Source organism: Galeopterus variegatus, unplaced genomic scaffold, assembly GCF_000696425.1.
Source record: "Galeopterus variegatus unplaced genomic scaffold, G_variegatus-3.0.2 Scaffold4739, whole genome shotgun sequence".
Classification (NCBI taxonomy): Eukaryota; Metazoa; Chordata; class Mammalia; order Dermoptera; family Cynocephalidae; genus Galeopterus; species Galeopterus variegatus.
Window position 1 is genome coordinate 115,254 of NW_007730850.1, and position 16,198 is coordinate 131,451.

General features: G+C 34.9%; 1 protein-coding gene across 1 annotated transcript in view; it reads left to right on the forward strand.

The window, feature by feature from the left end:
• PRKD3 (protein kinase D3) overlaps positions 1–16,198 on the forward strand; it is a 68,889-nt gene that overhangs the window by 17,838 nt on the left and 34,853 nt on the right. Inside the window, exons 2-4 of the mRNA XM_008588247.1 lie at positions 9,350–9,488; positions 11,076–11,207; positions 12,274–12,431. Of these exons, the coding sequence (XP_008586469.1) occupies positions 9,350–9,488; positions 11,076–11,207; positions 12,274–12,431 (429 nt within the window). The remainder of the gene's footprint in view (positions 1–9,349; positions 9,489–11,075; positions 11,208–12,273; positions 12,432–16,198) is intronic.

Here is a 16,198-nt window from a genome sequence, read left to right on the forward strand (position 1 = left end):
TTTAACATTCATCATGCTGATTGTAATTGTCCCTGTACTTGAATGTATCCATCATAAAACTGTAGGCTCTATGAGGCCTGATATCATGACCACAGGAAGTGCTCAATAAATATGTCTTGGTTAAATAAATGAAGGGAATTCGTAGGAAGAAGTATAATGTTGTAGTTAAAAACATGAATTTTAGGGCCAAACTGGGGTTCTTCTCTACCACTTACTAGTTGTGTAACCTTGGTTTCTTATCTGAAAAATGAGGTTAAAAATAGCAGTTCTAATCTCTCATGGTTTCATGTGTGTGTGTATGTGTACATGTACATGTGTATTAAATGGTATGTTTCTAAAATGGTAAGCCCAGCACCTAGCGTGTTATAATCAGACAATAATTGTTAGCTTATCAATAATATTTTCTATTAATCTGATCTTAGTGGTTTCCAAACCGAAAAGAAAAAAAGCAAACTTAAACCACTATACTTTGAGATCCGTCTGTTAAAAGATATTAGAATTAGTCAGTGGTGATTTAGAAATGACTGAAAGTTACTACCAGTTAAGTTTATGTTAACATATGGTTTTGTGCCTTATGGAATATACACATGTCAAAAGCTATTTTCTACTGTGTAGAAGACAACTGATTCCTTCTTTCCATGTGAGTAAATTATTTTCTATTAGCTCTACTAATGCTCCTTTTATTGGTGCAGAAAATAAGAGGTTAATGGTATATCTATTCTGTGATTTATTTAATCTTATGTTCTTGGGCTGCATGTGAAAACCTGTGATTTCTGTATTAGAGTATTATAGTATATTATATTCCTGAGGGCATAATGTGTTTTTTTAGATTAATGGTGATTGCGTATGTGACTTTAGAATCATATAATTTTGAGTTCAACTGATTTAACTAATCAGTTAATTACTATTGTTGAGCAGTGAGTAAGCATGCTTTTCTGTATTTCTATTCCCTTAGACTGTTATATCTAATATATGGAATTGAGATATCCCTGCATTTGTGTATACATTCCCAAGGACTAAACTGCCAGAAAGAGCCTATAGAGCAACTGTAGAGGCTCCCTATAAAGGGATAGGAACAGTTAAATGAAATTATATAAGATCTTTTGATATCACAAGAGGGACAGGAAAACTAACCAAGAGTACGTAAATATCTCCATTAGAAAAAAAATGATTGCAAGTATTTAGTGATAATTATCTTAATAGATAAATGCAAATGTTAATAAAATTTCAGAATTTTTTGTAATATATTTTTAAAAAGACTTTGTGAAATGAATATGTCTTATGTTCCGGAAAAAGGAAGACTGATAGACGTGTATAACTTTTACTTCCCAAATTAAAATTTTTTTCCCCTTGAAGATCTTATTGGGGTTCTTTTTACCTTGACAATATTATTCCAAAGATTATCTGGCAGAAAAAGTAGTAGAGCATTAATTTAAAAATCTGAAAAGTAAGAAAGGAGAGAGAAAAAAGCTACAATAATACTTAAACAGGAAAATAGGCCCATGTACATTTTAGGTATATGCCAAAGGAGGCATGGGAAATAAAAAAGAATCATTTTTCAAAAAATGGAGTTTAAAAAACCAGTTTTAAGCAGTTGAAAGGGCATTAACATAGATTAGGTATATGCCAAAGGAGGCATGGGAAATAAAAAAGAATCATTTTTCAAAAAATGGAGTTTAGAAAACCAGTTTTAAGCAGTTGAAAGGGCATTAACATAGATTTCCATTTAATACCTGACACCAACATAAGTTTCACAGGGATTAAAGTTAAATATGAAAACTCAAGGGAAAATTAATATAAAATGGAATTGACTTTCAAACTTCTGGACAGTGAGATCACTCACTTTTAGATCAATAAAAGGAAACACAAGGGGAAAGAATGGTTTATAGATTTTGTTATTCAAAATTGTAATATATACATATGTAAAAATAGAAACAAAAATGACATTGGGGAATATTACAGATTAGGTATCATGTGTTCAATTAGGGAAAAAAATGAAATTGGTATTCCTAGCATAGGGTGGGTATGGTAAAATCTCATAGAAATACGTAACAGTCAATGATTCAAGGTTTATAATAAGTTAAAAACTGGATCAAATTCTAATAATGCTAACACAAAACATATACACTAAGATTTTTTCCCCCAAGAAATATTTCTTCAACCAACAGATCATTTATAGTTGAGCTTTGCTTAAGACTTGGATATGACCAAAAGTGATCACTCTGAATTTCATCCCATTTCATGACATATCCCAAGGGTGGAGTGGGGTGGAGTTTCTTTTGTTGTTGTTGTTAGAATAAACCAAAACTTAGCTTCCCTTTTTCAAAGCTTTTAAACCCTTCCAACAGTTATGATACATTGAGATTGGTACTGTCAAATTCATCCCTCTATCCTCAGAAATGAATTATATTCAGTAGACATTTGGTAAAGGACACATTCTACCTGCTTTTATTATTAAAAATATGATACCACAAATAATCTGTGCTGTTGATTACTTTCATTGATAATATGATTTATGGTTGTCAGGGCTGAAAAGAGAAAGAAATGAGCAGATAGGCACCAGTATTCTTTTCCATCCTGTTTTGTGTATCACTGCCTTAGTTGTTCCCAAGCTGCTCCCACTCGTTTAGTCAGATATTTTGTAAAGCTCTTTCTTCTTATGATTGTGTAAAAGGCCCGATTCTTCTAGAATGCTCCGAAATTCTCAAAGTTATTCACTCCCTGAGGGCACCAGTGAACTTTTTCCTTCTTCCATATAAGAATGTGGATTAGGACTTTGGTCCATTTTATTGGCAAATATTACAAATATTAAATATTAATATTAAATATAAATATTAGATTAGTCTCAGTATCTAATTTTAATCTATAAGATCAAGTTAAACCAGTGGTTCTCAACCCAATGGGGGATGAGGGGAGGGATTTCTGACCCTCGGGGGACATTTGGCAATGTCTGCAGACATTTTTCGTTGTTACACCTTGGGTGCGAGCATCTAGTGGGTAGAGAGCAGGGATGCTGCTACAATGCACAGGAGAGCCCCCCTCCCCCCACAGCAAAGAATTATTTGGCCCAAAATGTTAACAATACTGAGGTTGAAAAACCCTGAGTTAAACTGATGCAGAAATAGAACTTCTGAAGTTTAGAGAAATTGAAAACTTCTCTCTATTAGAAGGGTCTTAATAGATTAGGGAATATGAGTATCTCCTAGATTAAAATGTAAATGTGAAATTGTACTTGAGATCTTTTAAACTGATTTCTTGTTTGGCTTGGGCATTTTCATTTGTTTGTTTTAAGAATAGTACAAAGTTTCCATGATGAGAATGGATATAGTTAAACAATTCATGTAAAACTGTAACTTTTAAGAGTGTGTGTATATATATGTATGAGTCCTATATCTTTTTATCGGTTTCTAAAACAAAATTAACAACAAATGAGATCTCTGATTTCTAGAGGTTTATAAGCTAAAGGGAGGTTTATAAGCTACTGATAGAATCCAAAGAACTAATGGGACTGGTTATCAGAACCAAGAAGGCAGAAAAATCTGAGCAGCAAGCGGAACTGGGATTGCACCAAGCAGAAATTTGCTGATCAGACCACAGCTGGAGGCCACTTACAAGAGAGTCAGATTACAAAAGAGCAAATCAGTACTTAGGGAATAGGCCAAAAGCCTTGCCCATTTTACAGTGATTATTCATTCGTGGATTCCCAATGTTGAAATTACATTAGTTTTTTTTGTTTTTGTTGTTGTTGTTGTTGTTGTTGTTGTTGTTTGTGAGAATAATCCAAGAAGAGATAGCAGACTATATTATCACAGAGTAGAGTTTTGGAATCAAGGAGACAGATCCTGAGTGTAGATTTTTATTCTGCCACTTTCTTGTTATGTAACTTTTCTAGTCACTGCTAGTCCTCAATTTTCTTATCTGTGAAGCTAGGATCATAATACCTACCTCCATTTTTAAAAAAATGATTAATTGTACAGCCCTTAATAAAATGTCTGGCACATAATTAGTGCTCAAAAATAGTAATACTCATGATTTTAAAATCTCTTTAAATCTGGAAAGATCATTGGTTTTGTAGTTTTAAATTTTAGTTAGTACCATAGCATATATAGCAGCCTGCCAAATTGCTTTGCTCTTGCCTTTTGATTTTAGTATTTAACATATGACAAACTATAAACAATAGAGATTAGGTGTTTATCTTATTAAAAGACTGGTATTCCTTGTTTTAAGAGTTTTGAGGAAATTAAATAAAATAGGCTATGTCAGTATTTTGCACAATTTTCTGATGTATATTGACTACACTCGATAAATGTTAATTCCCCACCTTCTTGCTTTCATATTGCCAAGAGGCTTAGAAGATACCACTGTAATGCTACTGCTACTGTTACTGTGTTAGTTTGTTGAATGAACAAAGTAGATGTAATTGGAATGAGAAAGGAAATTGGCCAACAGCAATTCATTTTAAGTTATAATGGTATTTACCAAAATTGAAATTATTCTGACAAAGCAGCCTGTCTGCTTTTAAATGATTTAAACCATTTGGTTTGAGTTTTGACTATTTACATGTTACTAGACCTGAAGACTGTTTGCTTATGTAGCCTAATTTAGGAGTGATTTTGGTCTATTCTTTGAATATGTTTTCTCTGTAGACATGGATTGTGTGTAATTTTGGGGTTCTGCCAAAATAGAGCAAAACCCCCAGCTGTATCTTTTGTTTTCTAGAAATGAGTTGTCATTCTGTGTTGTTTTCTCTACCCCATTCTTTCTACTACAGCTGTGTTGCAATGACTTGGTGACATCCTACTGTTTACTCCTACATTTTTTGTCTAGGCAAAACAGTGTTGGGCAGCCATTACTAATCTGGGGTCTCAAACTGAAAGAAGAAATTTTTATTAATTTCTGCTGGATATTCACGTTAGGACCTTTACTAGAATGGAAGGTCCCAGAAAGTTTGAATTAAAGATAATCAGAACTAATAACAATACAGGGAAAAAAAGAGAATGAAAAAAGTTGCTCTGGTTTATGTCAAAAAGGCAGCTTTTCCTGGTATGTCATATCCAGAAAGTTCCAGGTTGAAGATTAATGATGAAAGGTAAGAATAAATTCAAGTCCACATTGAGTAATTTTCCCACTGACTCATCTAGACTGTAGTGCTTTATGTCTGTATATAGAAACAGAATCATTGAGATTCTTCTCTTCAATCAAATACTTTTCCTAAAAATTGATGTTAAATTAATATTAGATTGGTTTCTGGGAGATTTATTAGTGCTTAATTAGTTGCTCAGTAGTCAAAATCTGTGCCCTCGCTGCCCAGTTACCTATGTGGAGTCAACAATGTTGCCAGTTTGATAAAAACACTGAATAATATTTTAAAAGTAAATTTAAAATTTAGGTGACCATGTCTTATTCCCCAGACCTTAACCATAAAGCTGGGACAAAGCCTGAGCATCTTTTGTTTTAAGCTCCACAGGTTATTCTGATATATGGCCAGAGTTGCGACATTGTTTTAGGGATTCACTCCTGCTTGAAAACCTAATTTGTGAATTTTTAAAAATCATGAACAGTAAATCCCTTTATATCCAATTCATTAGCAGGTTTTTTTGTTTGTTTTGTATAATTGCTTAGACCTTTTAAAGTGTGTACTCATGGTTTATTTCCTTGTTCTTTTCCTTGTTTATCTTTAATATACCCATGCCTCAAGACTTCTAATGTTTTTAAAACTTAGCCAGTGTTTCCCTGATATTCAGTGGCAGTATTTAATATTCTCTTGCTTTTTTTCCAGCCACATTTTCTGTTACTTCATTTAGTTCTGACTCTTGCTTTCAGATAATTCTTAAACATCCTACCAAATACACCTATAAATCAATAGTGAATAGCAGAAATCCGTTTTTCACAGGCTAGTTATTACAGTTTTCCCCTTAGGAACTCTGTAACTTGTCAGTCATGTAGATGAGTACAGTATAAAAACATTTGCTATCCTAGAAAATGACTTTATTCTTTATCATCACCAACAGCTTTCCAGGCCTCTGATATACAATGCTTATGTTAAATATTCTTAATATTCCCTATAATTTTTTTACTTGCTCTTGGGTCTCTTAATAATACCAATTTTATATTGATATTGTCATTTATTAGGTCATGTGTTTATTATTTTATATATATTTTTTCAAGCCATAAATTTATTATTTTGATTTTGCTTTCCTTCTCTCATTAATGTGTTTGTTGTCATTATTCAGGACTTCTGGTTTGGTCAAAACAGTATTAATGATTCATATGATTTACTGAAGATAGTTTCTATAGAGAAGTATTCCTCGTTGGTCTATTTTCTTACTATAAAATCTATACCATGATGCCACTTTCCTGACTGACAGCTCCAGCCTTTCTTCAGGAGCTTACTTGGATCTCTTCCTGTTCTGGTTCCTCTGCACACTGCTGTCAGCCTTATTTTATTTTATTTTTTTCTTTCCTTTTTTGTCTTTTTTCGTGACCGGTAAGGGGGATCACAACCCTCAGTGTCGCGCCCGTACTGTGACCAGCAACGGGATCACAACCCTCAGTGTCGCACCCGCACCGCGCTCAACCAGTGAGCGGACCGGTCTCTATATGGGATCCGAACCCTTGGCGGGAGCGCCGCCGTGCTCCCAAGCGCCACACTCTACCGAGTGCGCCACCGGGCCGGCCCAGCCTTATCTTTTTAAAATGCAGTTTTGATCATGTTGCTGTCTTGCTCTGGGACCCCATGTCTCTCCCTCTTGGATATAGAATAATAATACGAACCACTAGTATTTATTGATCATAGTGTGGAGGGTTTTATAGCCATCAAGTAATTTAGTTTTAACAAGAACTCAATAAAGCCAGTACTACTGTTATCTCCATTTTATAGACAAGAACTGATGTAGAGAGGTTAAGCAACTTACCTAAGGTGCTGTAGTTAGTAGTTGGCAAAGCTTGAACCAGCTCTGTTGGCTCCATGTTAGTAAGGCCTCAGTCAGGCCTCCTGAGCATTTTAGCCTTCTTTCTACCCAACTGTCCCCCACCTTATTCTTCCATCATAAGACTCCACTTAACTTTGTCCCATTTACCTTGTACTTTCTCAACTATGACACTTACAATTCAGTCTATGGAAACCCAGCTTCTCTTTTTTATAATTCTGCTCAAATATCATACTGGATCCCTCTACTCCACCTCCCCAGTTAGTTTTTTATTCTCTCATACTAGAATATTGTTTATATTTTAATTTTCTCATTTGTCTCATCATGTTATATAATATTTATGTTTACTTCCCCCTTCCTACTAGATAGTAAGCTCCTGGAAGATAACGACTAGTTTTCTTTACAAACCGTGGTGCCAATATTTTACATTTAGCAGATAGGCAAGAAGTGTGACTTTTTAAAATCAGTTTTATTCATTCAAATATTTTCTTAGAGATTTTATAAGGATGGAATGTGGAGTCTTTTTTTATTCTTAAGAATTGTTGCAGCTAAGATATGAGGATATTTTGTTCTCCAGTGTAATTATAATTTAATAAAATTTAGTAAAATTTTAATTTTAAAATTTAAATAAAATTTTAATAATTTTTTGATTCTAGATTTTTAGTCTTTTCAGTTGAGAATTCTTATACTGTTAGATATATGTTATAGCAGATTTTGAAGTTTTATAAATATTATTGATAACTGAAAAATTGAAAGGACAATTAGTATTATAAAAATTCTAAATATTTCTGTACTTTCCTGTTGTTTACTCAGGTTAAAAATACAAATAAACTCCAATCTTTCTAATTAAGTAATTGTTTTCAATTTTTTCAATAATTTAACATAAATAAATTTTTGAGAATTCTTTAGAGATATATACAAGATTTTTCTAATGGGAAAATTAAGGCCAGAAAATAAGATGAGGTTAGGTTAGTATGTGCACCTAAAACACATGTCCTACAATACTACACTGATTGCCCTACAATCCTACACTGAGACTACAAATTTGGATATGCTTTTTCCAGTGGACAAAGCAAATAAGAAAACATGATTAGTTTCTGTGATTAGCTACCATATAAAGTAGGTGAACCATATATCTTCAATAACACCTTTGCAATAAATGCATTTACAGTTTAGTGTGACTGGTTCATATTAGGCTGTTTGATGCAGGCCAGTGACATACTGCATAGTTTATTAAAGGATATTCCTTGAGGAGCCAAAATAAGTCAATAAGCATTTTCAATTCTGAAATCTACTGAAGAATTTTGGAATATCTAGAGCAGCATGTACCACGGCACGGGTAGTTTAGAAGATGATCTCTTTTTTTTTTTTTTTTAGTGGATTTAAAGATTAAACATAGTTATTTTGTAAGGCAAGTATTTAAAATTCCCTTATAGGCTGGCCAGTTAGCTCAGTTGGTTAGAGCGTAGTGTACTAACACCAAGGTCTGGGGGTTCAGATCCCTGTACTGCTAGCCACCGTCCCCCCCCCCAAAAAAAAACATTAAAATTCTCTCATACAATTTCAAACACATACCTTCATATTTTAGAACACATACCTTCATATTTTAGTCCTTTGTACTAATCCTCAAAGTATCTTGACACTATAATTGCAAAATGTAGAAGCCTTGGAAGAGGATGCATAAGGCATATGTAAACAAATCTACAGGTCTTCCACCCTGGCCAAATGTTTTTTTGAAAAGAAAGGCACTGTAATGAATCGTGTGCTTGTAATAACAGTGATTAGACTTAAAGAAGATATTAAATAAATGCTAGAGGCTGTAGGTGCATTTGGTAAAAATATTGTAATTAGCACTCTTGTGACTGTAGTTTGAAAATTACTGGTCCTCTGGGATGATAGAAGTATTCTACATCTGAGCTGTCCTGTATGGTAGCCAGTAGCCAAGGTGGCAGTCGAGCACTTGTAATGTAGCTATAGTGACTAAGGAAGTAAACTTTTAACTTTATTGAATTCTAACTATTTCAAATTTAAATAACTGCCTGTGGCTGGTAGCTAACCGTATAATGGAAAATGCAGTTCTAGAGAATGGGAAAGACTGCTTATCTTTCAGGCTGTCCAAGAATAGAGAAGCAGTAAGCTCAAGATTATATTCTCTATCAATAACCAAAATAGAAATCCTGCATTTCTAAGGGACATATGTTTTAAAATAACCAAAGATTACTTATTTGTAAGTTTACTTTTCTATTTTTGAACTTTAAAATTAACCGATGCTTGAATACATGGCTCATCTTTTAAATATTAATAGAGTTGTTACCAGTGTTAGGCTAAAACACTACATTTAAAATTCTTTCATAAAATTGAGACATTTACTTATAAAAACAGAAAGCTATGGGTATACTGATATAGGACTATTTTCCCAGTTTCCAGAGTGTGGATTCTTTGGCATGTATGATAAAATTCTTCTCTTTCGCCATGACATGAATTCAGAAAATATTTTGCAGCTGATTACCTCAGCAGATGAAATACATGAAGGTGACCTAATAGAAGTTGTTCTTTCAGGTAAGGAAATATCTTCTTTTACTTTGTTTCAACCCCCCTCCCCAAGAGCCTCATTTTCTGCACTAAATGCTTTGTTCAATTATACTTGGTCTTTGTACTATAGTTGCTTACTTCTTTCATCTATAATGATGGTTACCATATGATTTTTACTTTCAGGAAGGTTATATCACAAATGACAAAGGAAAATAAACTGTGAATTACTTGAGTGTTGCTAAGCTAAAGTAATTATCAATTGAACAGAAAGAGGAATATACTTTTATTCTCTGAGCTGAAGAGATAAAACAATTATACTGAAATTCTGTTCCCTTTTCATCACTTCTGGAAAGATCATAGAAGAAAAGAATTGAGGTTTAAAAAAGAGAATCAAGGAAAAAAGGAGAAATAATAAAGATATGGAAGAGGAAACTACAATACTGGTTGTTTCCATGGCTTAAAAAAATGTTCTTTCCCTTTTTGTTCTCATTGGGCATTTTTCTACCTCTCTCTCCATCTCCCATCTTACCCATTCTTGCCATTTCTTGTTTCTTAGTTCCCACTATTTCTCATCTCATCTCATCCAACAGCATGTGGGTAAGATTGTTAGTGACGAGTGTGATGAAGGAAGAAAGAGTGCCATAATAATGCACATAGTAGGTCTGCAATAGTCCTTGTTTGGCAAGAAAGGAAGACTGATGGAAGAAAGGAAGCAAGCTGGCCAGCCTTGGGTCGAGTTCTGCTACCACTTTTCCCTCTTCCCAAACTTACCTTTGAGTATGTTCTTGAGATCCTCTCTGACCATCACCTTTCCTATTAGTCCCCACTCTTTTCACCTTATATTTCTGATCCTCGCATTCATCCAGCCTTCCTACGTTGATCACTCATCTTCTGTACCTCAACCCCAAACCATTTGTATACTTCCCAATCCTTGTCTTCCTCTTCACTCCTAAGGGGCTTCACTCCCTGCCCTCCCTGGACATCATGCTCACATCTATTCCTTCTTTGCTGTGGATCTTTCATCAGACCACAGGGATATCTACTAATGACTTTCAGGTTGAGGTGAGAGAAAAGTCCTTGTGTCTACTGTTCTAGTTTTCACTGAGGGTAGAGTCGTCTCTTTCTCTTAACTGTTAGGACTATGGAGAACAGACAGCCTATCCTGGGATCCTAAGTTAGAATCAAGTGTCTTTTTTCCATAGAAACATTGCTATAAATTGAGGTTAAGTTCCATGGTGGTTTTTTTGTTTGGGTTTTTTGGGGTTTTTTTTGTTTACTTTAGTGTTCTATTTCCCAGTGTAGTATAAGTTAAACAGTTTTTAGTTAGGTACAATAGACCTAACAGCTATTTGCAATCTTGTCATTATGAGAAAATGCTTTTGGAGATTTACAGACCTCCTTTTGGAGCTTAAATTATTTGAAGCTGATGGACTTCCTAAATTGGAGTTTAAAAATCACAACATTAAATGCTGAAAATAATTTATTTTATGGTCAAATGAAACTTTCAGACAAAATGATTCTGTGTACTTTGACATAAATGAACATGGTGAGTGTTTTTAATCTCATCACAATTACAAGTATAAGGTTTATTTTAATACTTCTCTTTTTTAAAAGCTTTGGCCACAGTAGAAGACTTCCAGATTCGTCCACATACTCTCTATGTACATTCTTACAAAGCTCCTACTTTTTGTGATTATTGTGGCGAGATGCTCTGGGGATTGGTACGTCAAGGACTGAAATGTGAAGGTATGTGTTCTAAAATTTTTGTAGTCATTTGAAATAGGATTTTACATTGGCATTCTTTTATTAGTGAAAACCAAGGTCATTAGTTGGTGACTAGGTAGTAGCCAGGATTTATAATTGGAGTGATCGGGACTCTGGTCCTACCTCTGCCACCTACTCGTTCATAGTCTTGGGCAACTTACTAAACCTCTCTGAGGATTGATTTCTCTATAGAGTATATTCTACCCCACTGGTTTCGTGAAAAGTAAATGGTTAACTAAGGTAATATGGGTAAAATATTTGGCATAAAGTAGTGGCTCAATAAATACTAACTTCCTTACTTTTGTATTATCTTTTTAAAAAGTTAAGTCTCTCACATCAAAAAAATTGTCAGAGTTGTTCTGAATTAGAATTGCTAGGGGATAGGATGATAGTGTACTTTTCTGACTAAGAAACAGTCCTCTAAGGTGGAGGGTCAATAATCTGTCTGTAAAGAGCCAGAGAGTAATTATTTTAGGCTTTGCTGGCCATATGGTCTCTGTTGCCACTTAACTTGCTGTTGTAGTGTGAAACTAGTCATTGATAATATGTAAACAAATGGGCATGGCTGTGTTCTAGTAAAACTTTATTTATGAACACTGAAACTTGAGTTTCATATAATTTTCATGTCATGGGAAGGATTTGGTATGCAGGCCACAGTTTGCTGACCAGTGTTTTAAGCCAGTAGTTCTCAAATTTTACCACACATCATAAAACATAGTTTGCTGGGCCTTAGCCCCAGAGTTTCTAATTTAATAGGTCTGAAGTGAAACCCAGTAATTTACGTTTCTTGTCAGAAATTCCCAGGTGGATTGCCTTAGGGACTACACTTTGAGAATCACTGCTCTGGTAACGTAACTTTTTAAATAAACTTTCCTACATGTTTTCTATTCTTCTTGAATTTTTTAGCTTCCACTTAGCCTGTCATCCGGGTTCTTAATTAGAGTAGATATTGCTGCCAGAGAAAATAAATAAAAGAAGCACCAGTTATGTATCACACTTAAAGAGTAAAGTTTTTTTAATCTTACCTTACCTTTTAAAATATATTTAGGCTGTGGATTAAATTATCATAAACGATGTGCCTTTAAGATTCCAAATAACTGTAGTGGAGTAAGAAAGAGACGTCTGTCAAATGTATCTCTACCAGGACCTGCCCTCTCAGTTCCAAGACCACTACAGCCTGAATGTGTAGCCCTTCCCAATGAAGAGGTATGTATTCTAAAGTAATAAAAGGACATTTTACTAGTTATTTCTCATGTTTCTACATAGTATATGACATCATCATAGAACATAAGTTATATACTAAATAGTCATGTTTCTACACTCAAGAAACTTAAAATGTAGTAATGGACACAGGACTTACCAATAGTAATGAATTGCATTTTGTACACCTTGGGATTGCATTATTTATCACTTGGACCACTGCATTAGCCTCCTAATCAGTATCTGGGCTCCTGTTCTCCATACTTCACTTCATCTTATATACAACAGCCAGATCAAATTTCCTAATATACATCTCTGATTATATTACTCCCCACTAGGAAACCTTTATATATTTATTCTGTTTCTGATAATCTGTACTGTGTAACATTCCCTGCACACACCTATACTCTCCCTAACACTGCTATGGTTATTGTCCCATCCTACATGGTTTTTCCAGACCTAGTTCGAAAGCTACCTCTCCTGATTTTCCTCTTCTCTAGAATTTATTTTATTTTCTGAATGACATCACACTTTTCAAGCCTCCCTAAATATATGTATAACTTCTCCAGGAATAAGGACTATAGGATAGACATATGTTGTTTTAAGAGCCTCACAAATAATGCTGGTATGCCAGCTGCCCCCAGCTGATTATTACTAGATTAGGAATTACACAAGAAAAAGTAAAGAACCCAGCATAAAAGAGCAGAAGAATAAGGTATTACATTTTAATTCATTAATTTATATTTCATCCTGAAGATAAAAACTCCTCAGGGAAGGGTAAGAAGTAGAGTGACATGTTTGAATTGGTTAGGTTGTTCAGAATATGTTAGAACAAGCAGAACTTGTAGAGTGGAAGGTCTCTTGAGGTTTACTTTTGTCTGTCCATCCACACAGTCTCGAAAAGAAGGTAGAGTAAAAGAAGAACATATGGAGGAAACTCAGAGGAAAGAAAGAGTACAGAGAGAGGACACTGTAAAGGAATGGTGGAGATAGCAATTAGGAAATTAGAGCAACCCCAGAGCTGAAGCAAAGTTAGAGGAGAACTAACTACTAGTGGCTGTACAGCGAGGGCCTCTTAAGCACTCATGTGTCAGGCTATATGCTGGGTTCTTTGTTTTCTCATGTAATTCTTGCCACAGTTCTGGGAGGTATAGATTTTGCCCTGATTTCATAGGGAAAGTGAGGAAGAAAAATTTCTGAAGAGTCAAGATGTTAAACTTCATTGAATACTGAGATAAGCTTGAAAATAGGCAAATTGAGAATATAGAAACCTTTGAATCTGACTCTTGGGTTGTCTTTCTTTACATGTAAGAAGGCATTTCTGATTATGCCAGAAGTCAGTCAAATGGGAGTCAAGTAAAGGCATGGTAGAGCAGAAGAAGATAGATTATTCAGTGAATTTAATACAAATGGGACCACTAAAATTAGATAAACTAGAATTGAGTCCTGGCTGTTTTAGAACAAGACAGATAAAATGTTCCTTTCAGTACATTTGGGAAAATTCCTGAGGGACCAAACAGGACAGAATCAGCTAAAAAGAAAATCTTGGGTCTAAGTGTGCATATAAAAATGGAGATATTTCTCTCACTGAATAATACTTCAAAGCCAATTAAATATACTTTATTAAAGTATATTTAAATACTTCAAAGCCAATTAAATTAAATTAAAGGGTAATTGAGGAATTGCCCTTTTTAAAAAAATACTTTTATTTCCTTTATTATCATATATAACAGAGAGTTGGTAATATTGTTATAAGGTTTTTATGAGCAATGACTTCGACAAATGTTAGCTAAAACCTAAGCTGTGGAAATAATCAGATTACTGAGTAGCTGAGGGCAGCTCCCTCTACCCAGAAGCAGGCAAGAAGCAGGGCATGTTTGGGGTCCTAGGCAGGAGCTAAGGGCAGCCCCCTCTGTCCCAAAGCAGGCAGGAAGCAGAGCATACCTGGGGTCCTTGGCAGAAGCCAAGGGCAGCCCCGTCTGCCTGGAAGCAGGAAAGAAGCAGAGCATACCCAGAGTCCTAGGCCAGAGCTGAGGGCAGCATCCCCCACCCCAGAGCAGGTAAGGAGCACACTGAAAGCACCGCTTCCATGGAGGTGGCTACCACAGCCACTGCCACAGCCACAACTGCCACAAAAACAGCTGGACACCACAGCAGTAGCCACAGCTGCCGTGCAGGCAGCCCACCAGACGCTTGACTGCATTGACACAGGAGAGTCACCAGAGGAGACTGGAAAAAGAAAGGGATGTTCCTCACCTCAAAGGTCACTCCAGAGTAATAGAAGAAGCAACTGCTCTACCAGATGACTAGATATCAATGTGGAGATACTAGAAATACAAAAACCCAAGAAAATATCAACAACAAAAAAATACAGTAATTCTCAAAACACCAGACCCTGTAGAGATGGAAACCACTGAAATGACTGAAAAGGAATTCTGAGCATCAATCTTAAGGAAACTCACTGAGATAAGAAGATATTCAGACAACATAATGAAATGAGAAAGAAAAATCCAGGATATGAAGGAGGAAATTTACAAAGAGAGTAATACCTTAAAATAGCAGAACTCATGGAACTGAAAGATGGACTGAATGAAATAAAAGACACAACCTATAGTTTAAGCAGCAGGCTAAAACAAGCAGAAGAAAGAATTTCTGATCTTGAAGATAAGTCTTTTCAAAATAACCCATGGGGGCAAAAAAAAAGGAAAAAAGAATTTTGAAAAATGAAGAAAGTCTAAGAACTAGCAGATAACATTAAGCTCACAAACATTCAAATCATGGGTGTTCCAGAAGGGGAAGAGAAAGGAAAAGGCATGGAAAACCTATTCAACAAAATAATAATAGAAAACTTCCCAGGTATAGGGAGAGACATGGACCTTAGATCCAGGAAGCTCAAAGATCCGTAAACAAAATCAACCCAAAAAGATCCTCTCCAAGACACATTATAGCCAAATTGACAAAGCTCAAGGTCAAAGAGAGAATCTTAAAAGAAGCAAGAGAAAAGCATCAAGTCACTTATAAGGGAGCCCCTATCAGATTTACATCAGACTTCTCAACAGAAGCTCTTAGGCCAGAAGAAAACGGAATGATATATTCAAAATACTAAAAGAAAAAAATTGCAAGCCAAGAATACTATATCCAGCAAGGCCATAATTCAGAAATGAGAGGAAAATAGTGTATTTTCCAGACAAAAGTTGTGGGAGGTCACCACACACCCAGCCCTACAAGAAATACTCAAGGAAGTCCTGTATCTGGAATCCAAAAAATCGTAATCCTTACCACAAATACACAAGAAAGAACAAAACCCACTGGTAGAACAAAAATGCAAACGAGGAAGAGAAAGAAACTAAATCTTACCACCACAGAAAGCCATAGTGACAATGTAATAATGCCCCTACTTTATTTCTTATTTTAGTAATTTCAGTCCTCTTTTTTCTTGGGCAGTCTAGATGAAGCTTTGCAAATTGTGTTGATCTTCTTAGAGAATCAACTTTTGTTGATTTTTCTCTATTGTTTTTTAATTCCCTATTTCATTTATTTCTGTTGTAATCATTGTTACTTCCTATTTATATTTGCTTTTGGTTTAGTTTGCTCTTCTTTTTCTATTTTCTTAAAGTAGAAGTTCACATTACTGATTTGAAATTTTTCCTACTTTTAATATAGGTGTTTACAAGTATAAATTTTCCTCTAAGCACTGCATGAGCCCTGCATCATATAAATTTTGATATATTGGACTTTGATTTTTATCTCAAAGTACTCTCTAATCTCCCTCT